The sequence below is a fragment of the Ovis aries genome, chromosome 2 (genome assembly GCF_016772045.2).
Source record: "Ovis aries strain OAR_USU_Benz2616 breed Rambouillet chromosome 2, ARS-UI_Ramb_v3.0, whole genome shotgun sequence".
NCBI lineage: Eukaryota > Metazoa > Chordata > Mammalia > Artiodactyla > Bovidae > Ovis > Ovis aries.
This window is the reverse complement of record NC_056055.1, coordinates 113,870,189-113,895,118: the sequence shown is the minus strand read 5'-3', so window position 1 is coordinate 113,895,118 and position 24,930 is coordinate 113,870,189. Positions and strand designations below refer to the sequence as shown.

At 40.4% G+C, this 24,930-nt stretch overlaps 1 protein-coding gene across 1 annotated transcript in view; it reads right to left on the bottom strand.

Annotated features, from left to right (window-relative positions):
* The window catches only part of NIPA1 (NIPA magnesium transporter 1), a 56,067-nt gene that overhangs the window by 8,780 nt on the left and 22,357 nt on the right, over positions 1-24,930 (bottom strand). The window contains exons 2-3 of the mRNA XM_027964652.3: positions 23,461-23,508; positions 22,435-22,525 (exon numbers count right to left, since the gene is read on the bottom strand). Of these exons, the coding sequence (XP_027820453.1) occupies positions 22,435-22,525; positions 23,461-23,508 (139 nt within the window). The remainder of the gene's footprint in view (positions 1-22,434; positions 22,526-23,460; positions 23,509-24,930) is intronic.

Sequence of the window (24,930 nt, the reverse complement as noted above, 5' to 3'; positions counted from 1 at the left end):
ACAGTCTAAAAACACTATGTTAAGTAGGATATGAAAGTTGTTAAAATAATTATAAGCAATTTACGATCAAAACACTTATATTAAAATGAATTAAATTGAGAAAGTGTACAAATAAGAAAAAAATCAAAATGCTAACAGAAATTGAATTATAATAGAAAGAACCTGGGTGATTACTTTTAAAATGTGATCACATTACTTCTTTAATGCAAGAAAAAACATTCCTCATAAAACATCTATAATTTTAAGGCTGGTAATTTGTAGTTTTTCAGTGGCTAAGTTGTGTCTAACTCTTTGCAGCCCCATGGACTGCAACATGCCAGGCTTCCTGTCCTTCACTATTTCCTGGAGTTGGCTCAAATTCATGTCCACTGAGGCAGTGATGTTATCTAACCATCTCATCCTCTGCCGCCCACCTTTCCTTTTGCCTTCAATCCTTCCCAGCATCAGGGTCTTTTCCAGTGAGCTGGCTCTTTGCATCAGGTGCCCAAACTATTGGAGCTTCAGCTTCAGCATCAGTCCTTCCAATAAATATTCAGGGTTGATTTCCTTTAGGATTGACTGTTTTGATCTCCTTGCAGTCCAAGGGACTCTCAAGAGCCTTCTCCAGCACCACAATTTGAAGCATCCATTCTTCGGCACTCAGCCTGCTTTATGGTCCAACTCTCACATCCGCACATGATCACTGGAAAAACTATAGCTTTGACTATACAGATCTTTGTTGGCCAAGTAACGTCTCTGCTTTTTATTATTTTTTTTATTTTTAACGTCTCTGCTTTTTAATACGCTGTCTAGGTTTATCACAGCTTTCCTTTCACGGAGCAAACATCTTTTAATTTCATGGCTGCGGTTACCTTCCTCAGTGATTTTGGAGCCCAAGAAAATAAAATCTGTCACTGCTTCCACTATTTCCCCTTCTGTTTGCCAAGAAGTGATGGGACTGGATGCCATGATCTTATTTTTTGTCTTTTGTTTCTTTTAATTAATCTGAAGGATAATTGCTTTATGGTATTGCATTGGTTTCTACCAAACATCAACATGAAACAGCCATAGGTTTACCCATGGCCCCTCCCTGATCTTATTTTTTGAATGTTCAGTTTTAAGCCAGCTTTTTCACTCTTCTCTTTCACCTTCATCAAGAGCCTCTTTAGTTCTGCTTCACTTTCTAAAGCTGGTAATAGTGCTTGGGAAACCTGGGCTTTTTCTAAATCATGGGATTGGTCATTGTCAATTTGCTACTGTCCATGCCAAAGGCACTCAGAGAATAGGAACATCTTATAGGGAGGACACACAAGACCCAGATATATACAGGATTATTTCCAATAATCATTTCACAGATAAGGAAACCAAGCCACAGAAATGATCAGCATTTAACCTAAAGCCACAAAGCTAACAAGAGGTAAAGCCATGGAGAGGTCAAAACTTCCATCTTCCCCTTATAGCACTTTGTGTCCCTGGTCCCCAAGGAAACCCAGCAGTGTAGTTGAGAAAAATAAGCAACATATATGAAGAAACCACACGGGATACTGTAATATGGAAAGTGAAAGTGATGTCGCTCAGTCATGTCCAACTCTTTGTGACCCCGTGGACTGTAGCCTACCAGGCTCCTCTGTCCATGGCATTCTCCAGGCAAGAATACTGGAGTGGGTTGCCATTTCCTTCTCCAGGGGATCTTCGAGACACAGGGGTCAAACCCAGATCTCTAGCATTGCAGGCAGACGCTTTAACCTCTGAGCCACCTGGGAAGCCCCACTATAATACAGAACTGGATATTAAATTGAGGGGCTCCAAATAGCTGCACAGAGAGGTGGAAACCAGAGGAGTGGGAAGCTCCAAGAAGAAAGAGAGAGCCTGGAGTCAGCCTGAGACAATGGGGGGGCCTACGGCAAGAGGCCATGCATGAAAGAAAGGGGCAGGGACAATCCTGCACCAGAGGCCAACTCATCCTTTATTCCACTCTTAGTATTACACCAGAGTACAAATTAAACAGTACTTTTACAAAAGAGAGTGTCTAACAGAAAATCGGAGGGACACGCTTTCTCCTCTCTTCCTGGGCTGCAGTAACTTCAGCTTGCTACCTTTTGAGCCAAGATTAAACAAAAAGCATACAGAAGCTCTTTGACTTAAGTCAGGAGTCAACAGACTATGGCTGAAGGCCCAAGGCAGCCCTTCACCTGTTTTTCTAAATAACATCTTACTTGATCACAACCACATCCACACAGTTAGTCAGCTCTGTGGCTACTTTCTACCGTGATGGCAGAGGCAAGCAGCTGCAACAGAGGCCACAAGGCCCACAAAGCCTAAAATGTTCACCATCTGGCCCTGCACAGAAAAAGGCCACTCCCAAAGTTAAGTGATCTACAGAACTAAGCACACATCTACTTGGACAGTTGGCCAGAGACGGAGGCACAAGTTACATGCTGGCATCAGGGCCACAACACAGAGGGGCAGTATCCTACTGGAGGGCTTGGGGAGTGGAGCAAGGATGGGAGGGTGGAGTAAGGAATAGTGTGATAAAAGGAAAGAAGGGGAAAGAAACTTAATGCCAAGAAAGAGTCAATAAACTATCTTAATAAACTTAAAGTAATAGAAAGTAAACAAAAACAGGCTGTAGGACTGACAGCAAGGTCTTGAAAAGAAATCTGCACACTCTTGCTCATAGCAGCGTTATTAACAACAGCTAAAATGTAGAGGCAAATCAAGTATCCATTGGTGGATGCATGAACAAGTAGAGCACAGAGGGCACAAGGGTGCCCTTCTCTCCACATTCTTGCCAGTACTTCGTGCTTACTTTTTATGGGCCATTCTAACAGGTGTGAGGTGTATCTCACTGTGGTTTTGATATGGATTTCCCTGATGACTAATGATATTGTGCATCTTTCTGAGAGGGTAACAGGCAGGAAGGCCAGGGGTCTCCAAATGGAGGAAATAGGCTGCAAGTGTCAGACATTTTTTCTCTCTCCCTTAAGCTGCAAGAGGAAACAAACTATAAGTGTTGCATTTTTTCTTGGAGAATTCTGTGTTGCCAAGACAAGTGGTTCCACCTGAACCTAACTTGTCTCAAACCTTGAGGAACCATTGCATTTTCCTTAGGGAAATGTTTTTCTTAAGCTATGTTAATGAAACTATGTATTTGCTTTGGAATTTGCCTTTCTTCAAAATAGTTTCACCTAAAACTAACTTTTGGCTGATAATAGTTCAACAAACCAGTATTCACATCAATTATTTTATGGTTGGGAGATGACATACCTTGTGCCATTCAATCTCAAAAATGCATACTGTGGGAGAGGGGCCTGGTGAAACTCCGTCAGCCTTGAGGTGTCTCTCTTATCTGATTCATAGCTTTCTAACAGACATAAAACAGCTTGCTAAAACTAGCAAGGGGGGCACTCTCCAGCCCGCTTCTGATGTTTGTGTCAGAAGCTTCCCCTGTCCCTTTTCACTTTAATATAACTCTGCTATACAAAAGCTCTTGAGTGATCAAGCCCGGTCCCTGGTCCTGAAGTTAAATCATCTTCTTCAGAGATCATGAATCTGACACCATTAACCGAAAGCTATCATTTTCATGTACCTATTGGCCATTTGTATGTCTTCTTTGGAAAAATATTTGTTCAGTTTCTCTGCTTAATTTTTAAATCAGATTGTTTATGGGTATTTTGCTATTGAGTTGTAAGAGTTCTTTATATAATTTGGATATTAACCCCTTATCCTATCTATGATTTGTAAATATTTTTTCCCATTCTATAAATTGCCTTTTTATTTTGTTTATGGTTTTCACTGCTGTGGTGAAGCATTTTAGTTTGGTGTAGTCCCTCTTATTTACTTTTTGCATTTGCTGCCTTTGCTTTTGATATCAGACCCAAAAAATCTGTTAAGACCAATATCAAGGAGCTTACTCCTTATACTTTTCTTCCAGGAGGTGTTTTTTTTTTTTTTTTTGAGGTTTTGAGTTGATTTTTGTGTACAAAGTACAATAGTGATCTAGTTTCATTCTTTTATAAGTGGATTTTACCAGTTTTAAGTAAGAGACTATCCTTTCTCCATTGTATATTCTTGATACTTTTGTCTTCATCGCCCATACACGTGTAGGTTATATCTGCGTTCTCCATTCTGTTCCACTGATCTATATGTCCATTTTTATGCCAATACCATATTGTTTGGATTACTATAGCTGACAATATAATTTGAAGTCAGGAAACGTGGTGACACCAGCTTCATTCTTTCTCAAGATTGCTTTGTCTATCTTTGTCTTTTGCAGGTCCACACAAATTTTAAGATTTGTGTGTTTCTATGAAAAAAATGCCACTGGAATCTTGACAGGGATTGCACGGAATCTGAAGATTGCATTGGACAACATGGACATTTTAACAACCTTAATTCTTTCAATGTATAAGCATGGAAGACCTTTGCCTTTGTGTTTTTTTTCAATTTTTTTCATCAATGTCAATGGTTTTTTGTGTACAAGTTTTGCTTTCTTAAATTTATTCCTAGGATTTTATTGTTTTTGATGCAACTGTAAATTGTTTTCTTAATTTCTTTCTCTGATAGCTCATTCTTAGACTGTAAAATCATAACTGATTTTTGTACACTGATGTTTGTATCTTGAACTTCAGTAGATTTATTTACTAGTTCAATAGTTTTTTGTTAGAGTCTTTAGGATTTTCTATAATCTGCAAGCAATAAATGCTGGAGAGGGTGTGGAGAAAAGGGAACCCTCCTACACTGTTGGTGGGAATGCAAACTAGTACAGCCACTATGGAGAACAGTGTGGAGATTCCTTAAAAAATTGCAAATAGAACTACCTTATGACCCAGCAATCCCCCTGCTGGGCATACACACCGAGGAAACCAGAATTGAAAGAGACACATGTACCCCAATGTTCATCGCAGCACTGTTTATAATAGCCAGGACATGGAAACAACCTAGATGTCCATCAGCAGATGAATGGATAAGAAAGCTGTGGTACATATACACAATGGAGTATTACTCAGCCGTTAAAAAGAATTCATTTGAATCAGTTCTGATGAGATGGATGAAACTGGAGCCAATTATACAGAGTGAAGTAAGCCAGAAAGAAAAACACCAATACAGTATACTAACACGTATATATGGAATTTAGGAAGATGGCAATGACGACCCTGTATGCAAGACAGGAAAAAAGACACAGATGTGTATAACGGACTTTTGGATTCAGAGGGAGAGGGAGAGGGTGGGATGATTTGGGAGAATGGGAATTCTAACATGTATACTATCATGTAAGAATTGAATCGCCAGTCCATGTCTGACGCAGGATGCAGCATGCTTGGGGCTGGTGCATGGGGATGACCCAGAGAGATGTTGTGGGGAGGGAGGTGGGAGGGGGGGCATGTTTGGGAACACATGTAAGAATTAAAGATTTTAAAATTCAAAAAATAAATAAATAAAAAATAAATAAAAAAATAAGTTATCTATAAATAGGAACAATTTTACTTCTTTCTTTCCCATGTAGATGCATTTTATTGCATTTTCTTGCCATCCTCTGGCTATAATTTTCAGTATTATGCTGAACAAAAGTGGCAAGAGTAGGCATCCTTGTCTTGTTAATGATCTTAGAAAGCATTTGGCTTTTCACTGTTAAGTATGAAGCCAGCTGTGAAATTGTCATATATGACATTTATTACATTGCAGTATGTTCCCTTTGTACCCAGTTTGTTCAGAGTTTTTATCATGACTAGATACTGAATTTTGCCAAATGCTTTCTCTGCATCTACTGAGATGATCATATGATTCTCATCCTTCATTCTGTTAATATGGCATAGCAGGTTGATTGATTTATGGATGTTGAACCATCCCTGCATCCCTGATACAAATGATTTTCTAGTGTATCGTTGAATTAAGTTTGATGAGCTGAACTGAACTGAATATTATGAATTTTTGCATCGATATTCTTCAGTGATATTGGTAAGTTATTTCCTTTTTGGAGTGTCCTTATCTGGTTGGAATTATAGTAATGCTGCTATTGCTGCTGCTGCTAAGTCACCTCAGTCGTGTCCGACTCTGTGCAACCCCACAGACGGCAGCCCTTCAGGCTTCCCCGTCCCTGGGATTCTCCAGGCAAGAACACTGGAGTGGGTTGCCGTTTCCTTCTCCAATGCATGAAAGTGAAAAGTGAAAGTGAAGTCACTCAGTCATGTCCAACTCTTAGCGACCCCATGGACTGCAGCCTACCAGGTTCCTCCATCCATGGGATTTTCCAGGCAAGAGTACTGGGGTGGGGGGCCATTGCCTTTTCCGATAGTAATGCTGCTGCTGCTGCTGCTGCTGCTAAGTCGCTTCAGTCGTGTCTGACTCTGTGCAACCCCATTGGCGGCAGCCCATCAGGCTCCCCCTTCCCTGGGATTCTCTATGCAAGAACCCTGGAGTGGGTTGCCATTTCCTTCTCCAATGCATGAAAGTGAAAAGTGAAAGAAGTCGCTCAGTCATGTCTGACTCTTAGCGATCCCGTGGACTGCAGCCTACCAGGCTCCTCCATCCATGGGATTTTCCAGGCAAGAGTACTGGAGTGAGGTGCCATTGCCTTCTCCAATAGTAATGCTAGTTTTATGAAAGGAGTCTGGAAGTGTTCCCTCCTCTTCAGTTTTTGGGAAGATTTGAGAAGGTATTAATTCTCCTTTAAAGATTGGCTAGAACTCACTTCCATCCATAGGATTCTCCAGGCAAGAGCACTGGAGTAGGTTGCCATTGGACGGAGGAGCCTGGTAGGCTGCAGTCCATGGGGTCGTGAAGAGTCGGACACGACTGAGCGACTTCACTTTCACTTTTCACTTTCATGCACTAGAGAAGGAAACGGCAACCGACTCCAGTGTTCTTGCCTGGAGAATCCCAGGGACGGGGGAGCCTGGTGGGCTGCCACCTATGGAGTTGCACAGAGTCGGACACGACTGAAGTGACTTAACAGCAGCAGCAGCAGCAGCAACAGAATTCATTTGTGTAGCTAAAGATTGGATAGAATTCACTTGCGTAGACACCTCTTTGACAAACTTTTCTTTGTTGGGATGTTTTAAATTACTGATTCAATTTTCTCAGCCTGTTTAGATTTTCTGTGTCTTCATGATCTAGTCATGTTAAGATACATGCTTTAGAAATTTATCTGTTATTTCCAAGATTATCCAATTTATTGATATGTAATTGTTCATAGTAGTATCTTATGATCTTTCTATGTCTGTAGTTCAGTTGTAAAGCCTTGTCTTTCATTTCTGACTTTATTTATTTGAATCTTCTCTCCTTTTCGTTAGGTAATCTAGCTAAAAGTTTCTCAATTTTGTTTATCAAAAAAAGGGAGCATCTTAGTTTGGTTAAGCATCTCTACTGTTTTTATGGACACTGTATCATTTATTTGTTTGGCTTATTTCCTTCCTTCTGCCTACATTGGGGATCAGTTCAGTTCAGTCGCTCAGTCGTGTCCGACTCTTTGCGACCCCATGAATCGCAGCATGCCAGGCTTCCCTGTCCATCACCATCTCCTGGAGTTCACACAGAGTCACATCCATCGAGTCAGTGATGCCATCCAGCCATCTCATCCTCTGTCGTCCCCTTCTCCTCCTGCCCCCAAACCCTCCCAGCATCAGAGTCTTTTCCAATGAGTCAACTCTTCGAATGAGGTGGCCAAAGTAGTGGAGCTTCAGCTTTAGCATCATTCTTTCCAAAGGAATCCCAGGGCTGATCTTCAGAATGGACTGGTTGGATCTCCTTGCAGTCCAAGGGACTCTCAAGAGTCTTCTCCAACACCACAGTTCAAAAGCATCAATTCTTCGGTGCTCAGCCTTCTTCACAGTCCAACTCTCACATCCATACATGACCACAGGCAAAACCATAGCCTTGACTAGACGGACCTTAGTCGGCAAAGTAATGTCTCTGCTTTTGAATATGCTATCTAGCCCTACGTTGGTCATAACTTTTCTTCCAAGGAGTAAGCGTCTTTTAATTTCATGGCTGCAGTCACCATCTGCAGTGATTTTGGAACCCCAAAGAATAAAGTCTGACACTGTTTCCACTGTTTCCCCATCTATTTCCCATGAAGTGATGGGACTGGATGCCATGATCTTCGTTTCCTGAATGTTGGGCTTTAAGCCAACTTTTTCACTCTCCTCTTTCGCTTTCATCAAGAGGCTTTTTAGCTCCTCTTCACTTTCTGCCATAAGGGTGGTGTCATCTGCATATCTGAGGTTATTGATATTTCTCCCAGCAATAGTTTGCTCTTTTCTTAATTTCTTGAGAGAAAAAATTAACTTGTTTATTTGATATATTTCTTTTGTCTTACTGAACGTGTTTATTGATGTAAACTTCCCTCTTGGATCTGCTTTTGTAGCATCCCACAGGTTTTGATATATTAGGTTTCCATTTTCACTTGTTTCAAGATATTTTTGGATATCCCATTCGATTTCTTCTTTGACACATTGTTCAAGAGTGTATATCGAATATTCACATATTTGTGAATTTTCCAGCTTTTCTCCTGTTATTGATTTGTAGTTTCATTCCACTCTGGTTGGAAAAGATACAAGGTATGATTTCAATCTTCTTAAATTTGCTAAGACTTGTCTGTAAGCTCTAGTAAGCTGTATCCTGGAAAACGTTTCTGCTCACTGGAGAAGCATGTGTACCATGCTGTTGCTGGACTGGACAGTCTGTGTATGTTGTCGTTCAGTCACTCAGTCGCGTCTAATGCTTTGAGACCCTATGGACTGCAGCATGTCAGGCTTCCCTGTCCTTCACTATCTCCCAAAGCTTGCTCAAACTCACGTCCATTGAGTCAGTGATGCCACCCAACTTCTGTCATCCCTTCTCCTCCTGCCTTCAATCTTTCGAATAATCAGGGTCTTTTCTGATGACTCGGCTCTTTGCATCAGTTGGCCAAAATATTGGAACTTCAGCAACAGTATTTCCAATGAATATTCAGGATTGACTTCCTTTAGGATTGACTGATGTGATCTCTTTGCAGTCCAAGGGACTCTCAAGAATCTTCCTCAGCATCACAGTTCAACAACATCAATTCTTCGGCATCCAGCCTTTTTGATGGGCCAACTCTCACATCCATACATGACTACTAGAAAAACGATAGCTTTGACAACACAGACCTTTGTTGGCAATGGCTTTGCTTTTTAGTACGCTGTCTAGCTTTGGCATAGATTTTCTTCTGAGGAGAAAGCATATTTTAATTTCACGCTGCAGTCACCATCTGCAATGATTTTGGAGCCCACAAAAATAAAGTCTATCACTGTTTTCATTGTTTCCCCATCTATTCGCCTTGAAGAAATGGGACCAGATGCCATGACCATTGTTTTTTGAAAGCTGAATTTTAAGCCCGCTTTTTCCACTCTCCTTTTTCACCTTCATCAAGGGGCTCTTTAGGTCCTCTTCACTTTCTGCCATAAGGGTGGTGTCATCTGCATATCTGAGGTTACTGATGTTTCTCCTGGCAATCTTGATTTCAGCTGGTGATTCATCCAGTCCAGCATTTCGCATGATGTACTCTGCATAGAAGTTAAACAAGCTGGGTGACAATATACAGCCTTGATGTACTCCTTTCCCAATTTTGAACCAGTCCGTTGTTCCATGTCCAGTTCTAACTGTTGCTTCTTGACCTGCGTACATGTTTTTTGCAGGAGGCAGGTAAGGTGGTCTGGTATTCCCATCTCTTGAAGAATTTTCCACCGTTTGTTGTGAGCCACACAGTCAAAGGCTTTGGAGTAATCAATAAACCAGAAATAAATGTTTTTCTGGAATTCTCTTGCTTTTTTGATGATCCATTAGATGTTGGCAATTTGATCTCTGGTTCCTCTGCCTTTTCTAAATCCAGCTTGAACATCTGGAAGTTCTTGGTTCATGTACTAGCTTGAAAATTTTGAGCATTACTTTACTAGCATGTGAGCTGAGTGCAATTGTGTGGTAGTTTGAGCATTCTTTGGCATTGCCCTTCTTTGGGATTGGAATGAAAACTGACCTTTTCCAGTCCTGTGGCCACTGCTGAGTTTTCCAAATTTGCCGGCATACTGAGTGAAGCACTTTAACAGCATCATCTTTTAGAATTTGAGGGCTTCCTTTGTGGCTCATCTGGTAAAGAATCTGCCTGCAATGTGGGAGACCTGGGTTCGATCGCTGGGATTGGAAGGGAAGATCCCTGGAGAATGGAAAGGCTACCCACTCCAGAATTCTGGCCTAGAGAAGTAGAGAGTAGAACACAACTGAGCGACTTTCACTTTCACTTTCACTTTTCTTTAGGATTTGAAATAGTTCAGCTGGAATTCCTTCACCTCCACTAGGTTTGTTAGCAGTGATGCTTCCCAAGGCCCACTTGACTTCACACTCCGAGATGTCTGGCTCTAGGTGAGTGATCACACCATCATGATTATATGGGTCATTAAGATCTTTTTTGCATAGTTCTTCTGTATATGTTAGGTTGCTCTAATATAGGGTTCAAGTCCATTGTTTTCCCATCTGGATGATCTATCCATTATGAAAATGTAGTACTGAAACCCTTTACCATTTTTGTATTGTTGTCTATTTCTCCCCTCAGCTCTTTAGTATCTGCTTATATATTCATGTACTCTGATGCTGGGTGTGAATGTATTTATGATAGAAACATTTTTTGAGGAACTGACCACTTTATCATTATCTAATGACCTTTTCATTATCTAACAGTCCTTTGTTACAGTTTTCAGATTAAATTCTGCTTTGTCTGATATAAGTATCAGACAAATACTACTGCTGCTCTCTTTTGGTTTCCACTGGCACAGATCTTTTTCCATGACTTTACTCTGAGAATGTGTGTTTCCTTAAAACTGAAGTGAGTCTCTTGTAGGAAGGATATAGCAGGGTCTTATATTTTATTTGACCTAACCACTCTTGCCTGGAAAATCTCAGGGACAGAGGAGCCTGATAGGCTGCAGTCCATGGGGTCCCGAAGAGTCGGACACAACTGAGAGACTTCACTTTCACTTTTCACTTTCGTGCACTGGAGAAGGAAATGGCAACCCACTCCAGTGTTCTTGCCTGGAGAATCCCAGGGACAGCAGAGCCTGGTGGGCTGCCATCTATGACGTCACACAGAGTCGGGCACGACTGAAGTGACTTAGTAGTAGTAACCCCTCTATGTGGTTTTTAAAGTAATTTTATTTATTTATTTATTTAAACTGTGCTGAGTCTTACTTGCTGTGCAGGCTTTTATCAAGTTGCAGTGAGCAGGGGCTTCTCTCTAGCTGCAGTGCATGGGCTTCACAATGCGGTAGCGTCTCTTGCTGTGGCACACAGGTTCTAGGGTGCTCAGGCTTCAGCAGTTGTAGCTCATGGACTCAGTAGTTGCAATTCCCAGGCTTTAGAGCACAGGCTCTATAGTTGTGGCACATGGGCTTAGCTGATCCATGGCAGATGCGATCTTACTAGAGCAGGGATCAAACTCATGTCTCCTACACTGGCAGATTCTTTACCACTGAGCCACCTGGGAAGCCCACTCTATGTGTTTTGATTGGAGAAATCAATCCACGAACACTCAGTAATTGTGGATAGGTAACAACTTATCGATACCATCTTATTAACTGTTTTCTGGCTTAATGAAGTTCACTGTACCCTTCCTTCTCCCTTGCCTTCCTCTGTGAACTGATGATTTTCCACAATGGTATGTGTTGATTCCCTTCTCTTGTTTGTGAGTCTACTGAAGGCTGTTCTGTGTTTACCATGAGGCTTACACTGAAACATCTTAAAGGTATATAACAGTCTATTTAACACTGACAACAATTTACCTTTTGTTGCAGTTAAATTGCAACAGGAGGTCTAAGCTTTAACTCCCTCCCTTTTATATTTTTTATGCCACAATTTACATCTTTTTCTACTGAGTACCCATTCATACAGCGTCACAGCTTTGGCTCTTCGTAGGACTTCTATCCTTCAACGTTTACACTAGAGGTAGGTAGTTAACACGTCACCCTATAACAGTATTAGAGTATTCTGAATCTGGCTACATGCTTACCTTTGCCAGCGTGCTGTATATTTTCATATATTTCTATGTTACTAACCCAGTGTTCTTTCATTTCAGCTTGAAAAACTTCTTTAGATATTTCTTATAGACAGGTTTAGTGGTGATAAACTCTCTCAGCTACTATTTGTTAGAAACAGTCTTTTTCTCACCCCTATTTCTGAAAGAAAACTTTTCTGGGTATAGTAATCTTGACTGCCAGTTTCTTCCTTTTAGCACGTCAAATGTATCATCCTCTTTTCTCCTGGCCTGAACGATCTCTGCTCAGAAATCCACTGATAGTCTTATAAGGGTTTCCTTCTATGAATTTTTTCCATTGCTTCTTTTAAAATTCTCTCTTTGACTTTAATTTTAGATAACTTTATTATGTGTATTGAACAAGATCATTTTGGACTGAAATTTTAACAAAACCTATTAAAAGACGCTTACTCCTTGGAAGGAAAGTTATGACCAACCTAAACAGCATATTCAAAAGCAGAGACATTACTTTGCCAACTAAGATCCGTCTAGTCAAGGCTCTGGTTTTTCCAGTAGTCATGTATGGATGTGAGAGTTGGACTCTGAAGAAGGCTGAGCGCCAAAGAATTAATGCTTTTGAACTGTGGTGTTGGAGAAGACTCTTAAGAGTCCCTTGGACTACAAGGAGATCCAACCAGTCCATTCTGAAGGAGATCAGCCCTGGGATTTCTTTGGAAGGAATGATGCTAAAGCTGAAACTCCAGTACGTTGGCCACCTCATGCGAAGAGTTGACTCATTGGAAAAGACTCTGATGCTGGGAGGGATTGGGGGCAGGAGGAGAAGGACACGATAGAGGATGAGATGGTTGGATGGCATCACTTACTCGATGGACATGAGTTTAAGTGAACTCTGGGAGATGGTAATGGACAGGGAGGCCTGGCGTGCTGCAGTTCATGGGGTCGCAAAGAGTCGGACATGACTGAAAGACTGAAATGAACTGAACTGATGACCTTCAAAAACCTGGATGTCCAAATCTCTCTCCATGTCTGGGAGGGTCTCAGCCACTATTTCTTTGCGTAAGGTTTCTACTCCTGTCTCTTTACTTCTTTTCCTGGGATTCCAACAAAGCCTACATTGTTTCTCTTAATGATGTCATTTAAATCCTCCAAGCTTTCTTCATTCTTTTTCATTCTTTTTTCTTTTTGTTCCTTACACTGGATAATTTCAATTGATCTGTCTTCAAGCTTACTGATTTTTCTGTTTGGCTATCTGCTGTTAAAGCTCTCTATTGAATTCTTCAGTTCTGTCATTTCATTCATCAATTTTAAAATTTCTGTTCAGTTCTTCTTTATATTTTCTGTCTCTTCATTAACCTTTTCATTTTGTTCTTATACTATTTTCCTGACAAGAAACTAATTATTAAATGTTTATCTGTTATTTTGAAGCTAAGAATCTTCAGCACAATTACTGTGAATTATTTGTTAGAAAATTCATGATCTTCATTTCTTTGGGCGTTACTGGAGGTTCTTTTGGTGGAGTCATGTCTTCTGATTCTTTGTGATTCCTACAGCTTTGCATAAGTGTCTGCACATTTGAAGAAGTAGTCACCTTTTCCAGACTTTATGGTTAAGAGAAAACTTACTACTAAATGATCAATGGATCAGTAAAGAAATCACAAAGGAAATTAGAAATCACTTTGAAATGAATAAAAATGAAGCAACAACTTGCCAAAGCATTTAGGATTCAGTTAAATAGGTACACAGAGAGAAACTTATATACATAAATGCCTACAGGACCCAATCCAGACTAACATGTAGCTGTGGAGAGCTGGCTCTCGGAGTGCTCTCCTGGGGCTGCCAGTCCACCCTCTCCCAACATGCATATTGCAGCAGAGGCCCAGCTTGGCAAGGCACAGCAGAAGGGGCTAGCTTCAAGCAAGCACAGGCTGGTGAGGGTCAGCTGTGGGGATGCAGGCTAGTGCCTGCACTCACAGAGCCAAACCACAATCACTCCCACTGTATGGCTGCCAATGATTTCTCTTGCTTTTCTTCCTTGTTCCTAGCCACCTTAATACACTTCTGTTTTGCCAGTCTAGGTGAAACTTTCTTGTGGTGCTCTGAAAGTCCTGAGAGTCCCTTGGACTGCAAGGAGAGCCAACCAGTCCATTCTGAAGGAGATCAGCCCTGGGATTTCTTTGGAGGGAATGATGCTGAAGCTGAAACTCCAGTACTTTGGCCACCTCATGCAAAGTGTTGACTCATTGGAAAAGACTCTAATGATGGGAAGGATTGGGGGCAGAAGGAGAAGAGGACGACAGAGGATGAGATGGCTGAATGGCATCACTGACTCGATGGACGTGAGTCTGAGTGAACTCCGGGAGTTGGTGATAGACAGGGAAGCCTGGCATGCTGCGATTCATGGGGTCACAAAGAGTTGGACATGACTGAGCGACTGAACTGAACTGAAAGTCTTAAGAAACTGGTTACTTACTCCATTCTTTATTTCCTAGCTAGGGAAACAACACTTCCTGTCTGAGCAGCTCCCTCATAGCACTGAGCAATGCCACCTTTGAAGAAAGGATAATCCCGTCAAAATGAAATACCCTCCTTCCTTTTTTGGTGCAATTATTCTCAGGGTTTTGGTTGCAATGTATCACTAAATTTTCTTAAGTAGACTCCAGAGCTCTCCTAGAGCTGTTTTCTTTATGCAGAGCTGATTCTTGATTTTTGTAGGGAGATGTTTTCTGACATCACCCTTTGGTGTCACCTTTTTTTTTTTTTTTTTGCTGAATTTTCATTTTGTTGATGTTATCCTTTAAATCACAAAAGCTTCTAATTATTATGATGTCCAGTGTATTTATTTTTCTTCTGTTGCTTGTGCTTTCAGTTCAGTTCAGTTCAGTTGCTCAGTTGTGTCTGACTCTGCAACCCAGTGGACTGCAGCTTCTCTGCCAGGCTTCACTGTCCATCACCAACTAAAAGAGACTGCTCAAACTCATGTCCATGAAGTCGGTGATGCCATCCAACCATCTCATCCTCTGTCGTCCCCTTCTCCTCTTGCCTTCAGTCTTTCCCAGCATCAGGGTCTTTTCCAATGACTCAGTTCTTCACATCAGGTGGCCAAAGTATTGGAGCTTTAGCATCAGTCCTTCCAATGAATATTCCGGACTGATTCCCTTTAGGACTGAATGGTGTGATCTCCTTGCAGTCCAAGGGACTCTCAAGAATCTTCTCCAACACCACAGTTCAGAAGTATAAATTCTTTGGCGCCCAGCCTTTTTGATGGTTCAACTCTCACATCCATACATGACTACTAGAAAACGATAGCTTTCACTACACAGACCTTTCTCAGCAAAGTAATGTCTCTGCTTTTTAATACACTGTCTAAGTTTGGCATAGCTTTTCTTCCAAGGAGCAAGTGTCACCTTTAATTATTATTAATTAAATTTAATTAATTAATTTCACACTGCAGTCACCTTTCTCAGTGATTATGAAGCCCACAAAAATAAGGTCTGTCACTGTTTCCATTGTTTCCCCATCTATTCACCTTGAAGAAATGGCACCAGATGCCATGATCATTGTTTTTTGAACGCTGAGTTTTAAGCCCGCTTTTTCACTCTTCATTTTCACCTTCATCAAGAGGCTCTTTAGTTCCTCTTCACTTTCTGCCATAAGGGTGGTGTCATCTGAGGTGGTCTGCATATCTGAGGTTATTGATATTTCTCCTGGCAATCCTGATTTCAGCTGGTGATTCATCCAGTCCAACATTTTGCAGTCCAACATTTCTATGTACTCTGCATAGAAGTTAAACAAGCAGGGTGACAATATACAGCTGTGATGTACTCCTTTCCCAATTTTGAACCAGTCCGTTGTTCCATGTCCGGTTCTAACTGTTGCTTCTAGACCTGCATACATGTTTTGCAGGAGGCAGGTAAGGTGGTCTGGTATTCCCATCCCTTGAAGAATTTTCCACCGTTTGTTGTGAGCCACATAGTCAGAGGCTTTGGCGTACTCAATGAAGCAGATGTTTTTCTGGAATTCTCTTGCTTTTTCTATGATCCAACGGATGTTGGCAATTTGATCTCTGGTTTCTCTGCCTTTTCTAAATTCAGCATGAACATCTGGAAGTTCTCGGTTCACATACTACTGAAGCTTAGCTTGAAGAATTTTGAGTGTTACTTTGCTAGTGTGTGAAATGTGTGTAATTGTGCAGTAGTTTGAGCATTCTCTGACACTGCCCTTCTTTGGGATTGGAATGAAACTGACCTTTTCCAGTCCTGTGGCCACTGCTGAGTTTTCCAAATTTGCTGGCATACTGAGTGCAGCACTTTAACAACATCATCTTTTCGGATTTGAAATAGCTCAACTAGAATTTCATCACCTCCATTAACTTTGTTTTCAGTGATGATTTCTAAGGCCCACTTGACTTCACATTCCAGGATGTCTGGCTCTAGGTAAGTGGTCACACCATTGTGGTTATCTGGGTCGTAAAGATCTTTTTTGGAGAGTCCTTCTGTGTATTCTTGCCACCTCTCCTTAATATCTTCTTCTGTTACGTCCATATTGTTTCTGTCCTTTAATGTATCTGTCCATTCATGAAATGTTCCCTTGGTAACTCTAATTCTCTTGAAGTGATCTCTAGTCTTTCCCATTCTATTATTTTCCTCTATTTCTTTGCATTGATCACTTAGGAAGGCTTTCTTATTTCTCCTTGCTATGCTTTGAAACTCTGCAGTCAAATGGGTTTATCTTTCCTTTTCTCCTTTGCCTTTCACTTCTCTTATCTCGGCTATTTGTAAGGCCTCATCACACAACCATTTTGCCTTTTTTATTTCTTTTTCTTGGCGATGGTCTTGATCACCACCTCCTGTACAATGTCACAAACCCCTACCTATAGTTCTTCAGGGCACTCTATCAGATCTAATCCCTTGAATCTATTTGTCACTTCTACTGCACAATTGTAAGGGATTTGATTTAGGTCATACCTGAATGGTCTCGTGATTTTCCCTACTTTCTTCAATTTAAGTTTAAATTTGGTAATAAGGAGTTCATGATCTGAGCCACAGTCAGCTCCTGGTCTTGTTTGTGCTGACTGTATAGAGCTTCTCCATCTTCAGCTGCAATGAATATAATCAATCTGATTCTGGTATTGACCCTCTGGCGGTGCCCATGTGTAGGCTCTTATCTAAGAAACCACTGTCTAATCCAAGATCACAAAGATTTATATCTGTTTTCTTCTAAGAGTTCTACAATTTTAGCTTTCACATTTACATTTGTTTTGTTTTATAATCTATTTCATCTGATCCACAGCCTCTCCAACTTTCTTATGGTTACTGTTGGCATAATATATCTTTTTCCTTTCTCTTTTATTCAATCTATTTGTATCTCTGAATCTAAACTATGTCTGAAGTAGAGAGCATATAATTGGATCTTGTTTTTTTAAACCTGCCTGACAATCTTTGCCTTTTAATTGGATTGTTTAGTCCACTGACATTCAATGTTTTTACTGATAGAGTTAGATTATCTTACTTTTTGTTTTCTATGTTTCATGTTTTTTTTTGTTTCATATTCTTCATTACTTCCTTCTGCATTAAGTGAATATTTACAGTGTGATATTTTAATTCTTTTAATGATTTTTTTCACTATAGTTTTTTAAAAGTTGTTTTCCTAAGGCTTTCTCTAAGGCTTATCAGAATACATGTCAAATTGATACTAACTTTACTACAGTGAGATATTATGTTACTCTTCTTCCTTTCAGTACATATATGCTTTTGATGTTTACATGTTTGCTTATGTGCATTTTGTTGAAAATGTGGTTTAACATTAGTGGAATAAATTTATTTTCATATGTATAAATTTATTTTCGTATGTATAAAAGTGGCACTTTTCAACTTTTGTCATTTTATCTATTGGGATTTTCATATTATTTTGGTCAATTTAAGAAATTCTTTGTATTACACTTTAACTATTGTCATATTTGTTGAAATTTTTTTCCTATCCTTCTTATTTTACTTCTCGGTGTAGAAAATTAACCTTTTCATTTTTATTGCTTCAAATGTTTGAAACTTCTTAACCTTCTAAGATATGAAACACATTAAAAGTTTTCTTATACATAGGCCATAAACTCTAGGTACATAGCTAAAGTTCTTTTCTCCTCCTTCACAGATTAAATCTCTACATAACTTACTCTGGGTTGTGCTAGAGATGCAGGTTTATTCAGTGAAAATCAGACATAAATTATCGGTAGCTACATGTCACAGACAGGCAGGTATTAATGGAGATGCTAGTTAACACAGTGAGTTCACTGCAGCTTTACTCAGCACACCCTGCACTGCTGAGTGAGATAACACACCTCAACATACTGATCACACAACATGTGATCACACAAATTAGTCACTGAATGTAGTATCAACAAACCATTCAGTGCTGTATTTCACACTTGATGGCCATACTTAGTTCAGTTAGATCATATTTTGATGCTGTTATGATTAGGATTTAAGTTGATATCCCTACAAATTGTTTACCAATTTTCCCAACACTATTTTTTTTTAAAGAATAAGAAACTCTCTTTTTTAAACTTGAGATATGACAACTACATGCAGCTCTTGCTATACTAGATCATTCACTAGAGGGAAAAATAATGGTATAAAGCATAATGGCATAGAATAATGGTATCATGGCTCAATGTACAAAATTGGAATGGGGAGGGCAGATCAGAAAGATACATTTAACATTAAAATAAAGTGAAATCTATCAAAATTGATGATTGTACCATTGTTATGAAGAAGATGTTTCCAGTCTCAGGCCGTCAAAGTGTTTAAGCGTAAAGGATCATGACAAACGTAACCAATCTCATAAGGATCGAAAACAAAATCCAAACAACGAAACAAACATCACATTCATAACAGAACAGTGTTTCTCAAACAGGGATGATTTGCCCCACAAGGTGACATTTGCTTATGTCCAAAGACATTTTGGGGAAGAAGAGCTACCAGTATCTTGTAGGTGGAAGCCAGGAATGCTGCTAAATACCCTACAAAGCACAGACTGGACCCTCAAAGCAAAGAATTACCTGGCACCTAGGTCGATAATATCAAGGCTGAAAAATGCTAATATAGAGAAAGCAAATGATGGAGAAAGTGGGATAGAATTTAGTAATCAGTGTGTCTGGGTGAGGGAATATGAATACTGTTTTGATTATTGTTCTTAACCTTGTATTTTCCTATAATTTGGAAATTAACTCCAAATAAAGCATTTTTAAAAGGCTTTTTAAAAGTACTATGCTGTTTTAGAAAAGGCAGAGGAACCAGAGATCAAATTGCCAACATCCGCTGGATCATGGAAAAGCAAGAGAGTTCCAGAAAAAACATCTATTTCTGCTTTATTGACTATGCCAAAGCCTTTGACTGTGTGGATTACAATAAACTGTGGAAAATTCTGAGAGAGATGGGAATACCAGACCAGCCGACCTGTCTCTTGAGAAACCTGTATGCAGGTCAGGAAGCAACAGTTAGAACTGGACATGGAACAGACTGGTTCCAAATAGGAAAAGGAGTACGTCAAGGCTGTATATTGTCACCCTGCTTATTTAACTTCTATGCAAAGTACATCATGAGAAACGCTGGACTGGAAGAAGCACAAGCTGGAATCAGATTGCTGGGAGAAATATCAATAACTTCAGATATGCAGATGGCACCACCCTTATGGCAAAAAGTGAAGAGGAACTAAAAAGCCTCTTGATGAAAGTGAAGAGGAGAGTGAAAAAGTTGGCTGAAAGCTCAACATTCAGGAAATGAAGATCATGGCATCCAGTCCCATCATTTCATGGGAAATAGATGGGGAAACAGTGCAAACAGGGTCAGAATTTATTTTGGGGGGCTCCAAAATCACAGCAGATAGTGACTGCAGCCATGAAATTAAAAGAGGGTTACTCCTTGGAAGAAAAGTTATGACCAACCTAGACAGCATATTGAAAAGCAGAGACATTACTTTGCCAACAAAGGTCAAGGTTATGGTTTTTCCAGTGGTCATGTATGGATGTGAGAGTTGGACTGTGAAGAAAGCTGAGCACCGAAGAATTGATACTTTTGAACTGTGGTGTTGGAGAAGACTCTTGAGAGTCCCCTGGACTGCAAGGAGATCCAACCAGTCCGTCCTAAAGGATGTCCTGGGTGTTCATTGGAAGGACTGATGCTGAGGCTAAAACTCCAATACTTTAGCCACCTCATGCAAAGGGTTGACTCATTGGAAAAGACCCTGATGCTGGGAAGGATTGGGGGCAGGAGGAGAAGGGGACAACAGAGGATGAGATGGCTGGATGGCATCACGGACTCGATGGACATGAGTTTGAGTGAACTCCGGGAGTTGGTGATGGACAAGGAGGCCTGGCTTGCTGTGATTCATGGGGTCACAAAGAGTTGGGCATGACTGAGTGACTGAACTGAACTGATGCAGTGATGATTATACATTAAACCAATGCAGGGAAAAGTGGACCTCTCTGGGGGCTCTCTATTCTATTTCACTGATGACAGACATCTTTTTTCCCAATGCCACATTCTTTTCATCTCTATTTCTATATAATTCTAGCAACCTCATTCCATTAACAAAAATAGAACTGTTTTTAAAATATATATACATACTTACCTATATATTGATATACTTAGTTTTTCCAAATTAATTTTAGTTTTGTTATTTTTTAAAAAATCTTTTGGTATCCTGATTTGAAAGCACTCTTTCAATCCAGAATGCCATTTCACACACTTCTTTGGGAAACATCTCCTGAAGACTTAGAGTAGTGAACATTTCTGGTTAGGAGACCTAATTATCAAAGTCCATAAGAATAGTTCTTTGGAAATTAATGAAGTAAGGCATTTTAATATATGCACCTTAAATATGCAAAGATCACATAGCTGGGTTGTTTATTTGCCTGATCATTTTTCAGGAAACAGAGAGAGAGGCTGGGCTCTGAAAGGCTGAAGCAGTGATTCCCCAATGACAGCACCACTCATGCAATCCAAGCTTTTCAGGGTCATCCAAAATGAAAAGTGACATTAAACCACACGTAATACTAAGAATATGTTTGCGTTAGAAAAATATACTACAAATGCATTTTCAAAAGTTGACATGTTTGAAAATGCTTTTGTATTTTTTAGGCTATAGAACCTTAAAGCCTAAGTGACTTTAAATTAACTACGTCTATCACAGATACATTTCTCTACAAGTATTTGTAGCTCTGTCTGGAACATAGCAGCATACCAATATATCAATGAGTTAGAAACTTGGATTCTATTTCACTTCTGTTTTATCTCTGTTTATTAACAATTCCTTCAAAGGTAAAATAATATAAATAGGATCACTAAAGGATATGTGTTAATATAGCAGTCCTGAACCTTTTTAGCACCAAGGACCTGTTTCACGGAAGACAATTTTTCGATGGATGGGGGTGGGCGGTGGGGTGGGGAATGATAGTTCAGGCAGTAATGGGAGTGACAGGCAGGATGGTGCAGGTGGTGATGCAAGTCATGGTGAGCAATGGGGTGCAGCATATGAAGCTTCGCTTGCTCACTCACTGCATACCTCCTGCTATGCAGCCAGGTTCCTTGCAGGCCAAGGACTGCTACCAGTCTGTGGCATGGGGGTTGGGGATCCTGTGTTAATGTGTTTAATAACTGTCTCACAAAATCATTTTCAAATGAGAAAGAGCCCATTTGTGGTGGCTGGTAGCTTTCATGTTCCAAATCCTCTCTTTTCCCTTTTGTCCCATATCTGGATAACCTCATAAAAAGGAGAGCTTATAATGTTAGGTCCCAGCATACTCAGTCCCTTGGCACTAAAATTTGAAAGCATGAAAACCCTACCCTGAGCATGAGACTCTCTACCTGGCTTACCTCCTAACTGTAATAAAAACTCAAAGCCCTGAATTGTTCCCATTCTACTCCAGATCAAACCAGAGCCATTTTCCTTGAATGATACATTTACTATTGACTGTTGTGAGTAACAAATCCTTTTCATACCCACGGGAGCCCAGGTGTCATTTGTCCCAACCTCCGTAACTTCCTGGGGCTGGGGACTGCCTAGCATCCAGTAGGAGATGGCAAATAAAACACCAAATAAAACAAAGAAAACACCAACTGACAGTTTTGCTTACTGATTTCTCAGAAGCACTTGCCAAGGAGCTAGGATGATTCCAATCTCTAGAAGTCCTCCAGAGAAAGACCAGGAGAGTGATAGCATCATGTTTGTAATCATGAATAAGTTAGAATTTGAAATATACTAAAGCAAATGTCTAAGAGAAGGTTAATAATTCACACAACTAAATCTGAAGGGATAAAATTAAGCCCAGAAGTGCAACACTAAGGACCTAACTTCAGTTACTTTTACTTTTATTATTTTAACAAAAACATTTAAAATGAAAACTTTTCTTATACCTAAACTACACATTAAAAACCAAAACATAGAATCCCAGTTCTCACCCAAATGGCACTCCAAGGGCACCAAGAGGAGTCACCAGGACTGTGGGGACCGCTGTGTAAGCCAGGAAGTTTCCAATCTGGCCAACAGCCACTGTCAAGAGAATCACAAGGATATCATTGCAATTACAAAACTCACTTTGAGCATCATCACAGAATTGAATTTTGCAAGACTGTGCTCTGAAAGGGCTTCTTTTCCATTCCAGGTGAGGAAGGTTATATGGGACAATGTTTGCATGTTTAAGAGTCCTGAGGGCAGAGGACAGCAGGCCCAGTCATGTCTATCACTGGCCCAGTTAGTCAAGGGAGTAGCTTCAACTTGCTATGAAAATTCCCAACTTAACCAACAGTGATTGACAGCGGATGCAATAAAAGTATATTTCCACTTTCTTCTTAACATATCCCTGTTTTAAGACAGATCATATAGAGCTTTCCATGTCCCTTCAAGTGGCCTGGGATGCATTCCAGTGACATACTGCTGGCATGTCCGGTGGAAACACTATTGCCTGCACAGGACTGTGCCTGAGGCTGCACCAAGATAAAGCTCAAACATGAGTTCTTCAATAAAGCAACATCTGCCAGAAAATTTCTTGCCTAAAGACAACATGTGACAAATGGATCTCAAGATACATCTGAAATATCTAACAAAATTTTTCTTTACATATTTAATGTTCTGAAGTCTAATTTTATAACACATGACCTCTGTTAAGGCTGAGTGAAGAAACTCTCCTTTGTAAACCCATGACACTGAGCAAAAGTTCACCAGATACCCACAGACTAACCACAGATGAGGAAGCAAGAGCTGCTTTAATTTCTTCAGACCCAGGGCAATCTTTATTTTGACCTGGATAAAATTCAGGGCTAATTTCAGGCAGCAGGAACCTCTACCCTCTCCCTCCATTGCTCCCCACCCTCTCGGTCCTCATTCCAAAGAACAAGCTAAGCTCAAACCACAACCTCCACCCAGCCCTGCCAGACAAATGACTGATCTTACAAAAGACCAAGCTTTTCACCAAAAAGAATACTTACTTGCAATTGTTCCTGCCCACCATACAATGTCTGTTAAGTAGGAGGTACCTGTAAAGAGTGAGATAAACATGTCAGGAAAGTATGAAGCCAGAGGCTTACAAGCTACATACTGAAAAGAGGAAGTTAATCCAAACAAATAAAATCTTTATAAACTGTAGGGTTTTTTGGCTCAACATGTCACCTAGAGACAAATACTCTTTGGAGTAACATTTTATATGTTGATTTCAAATGAGATTTGATCTTCAAAGTACAATTCTCTCATGCATTTACAGAAACCCATGTATATGATAATTTTACTAGCATAGGGTTTAACGACTTGCTACGTAAGCAGGTTACTCAATGTTCATAATGTAGAAGCTTTGTGACATGACTCTTTTTGAAACCATGTGAAAATGGCTGAAAGCAGACCCTTACACTCACTCAATGGCTGACACTGCACACAGTGCTTTCTCTTTTACTCCCTGAGACTACCCTCCTACGTTCCCATGCGTGCCAGGGCAGGCAGAGATGGGAGCAGCTGTCCAGGCCCTCGTCACATCCAGCCCTCCTTTTGTCCTTCTTCAGGTATGTCAAAATGCTCCTTGTCCAAGAGGCTATTTTCACTTCAGATTAAAATACCTAATTCTATTTGGATGTTTTAATTTTTAGTAATTTGGTATAATGAACATAGGAAGCCAACCTGTTTCACTGAGAAGCAGAGCTCCAGGTATTTAAAAAGTACCTTTAAAAAATGAGATCAATAAGTAATGATCAAGTAGAAGGAATGGTCTAGTTCAAATAGCACCATTTGGCAACATCACCGTAAAAACTTATTTAGGCAAGAACCATCGACGGATACTAAATGGTGAATGAAAGCTTGTTGAGGGATAGGATTGTCACATAGTCTCCGTGGATCACCTCCACCAGTTTTATAATCACAAGAGATAAAGTTATCTTTGGGCTTCCCAGGTGGCACCAGTGGTAAAGAACTTGCTTGCCAATGCAGGAGACATAAGAGATGTGGGTTTGGTCCCTGGGTCGGGAAGATCCCCTGGAGAAGGGCATAGCAACCCACTCCAGCATTCTTGCCTGGAGAATCTCATGGACAGAGGAGCCTGACAGGCTACAGTCCGTAGGGTCGTATAGAGTCAGACATGACTGAAGAAACCTGCACGCACAGCATGCAAGACTCTGATGAACACAACCTTAACCTAATGGTCAAAGTCAAGTTTAACACAACCAGCAGCGGGACAAGCCACACGGTGTCCTCCTGTGGGTGTACCAAGAAGGGTACAGCATTATGTCTTCAGAGCTCCTACCAGAGGGCATCACCTGATCTAATCACAAGGAAATTGTGAAATGGTCCATATATCAGCTGGCCTGTACTCTCTGAAATCGGCAATGTCATGAAAGACAACTGTTGCAGATGACAGGAAATTAAAAGAGAGGTGACTAAACACAACACATGATGTTAGATGGAGACAGGCTGCT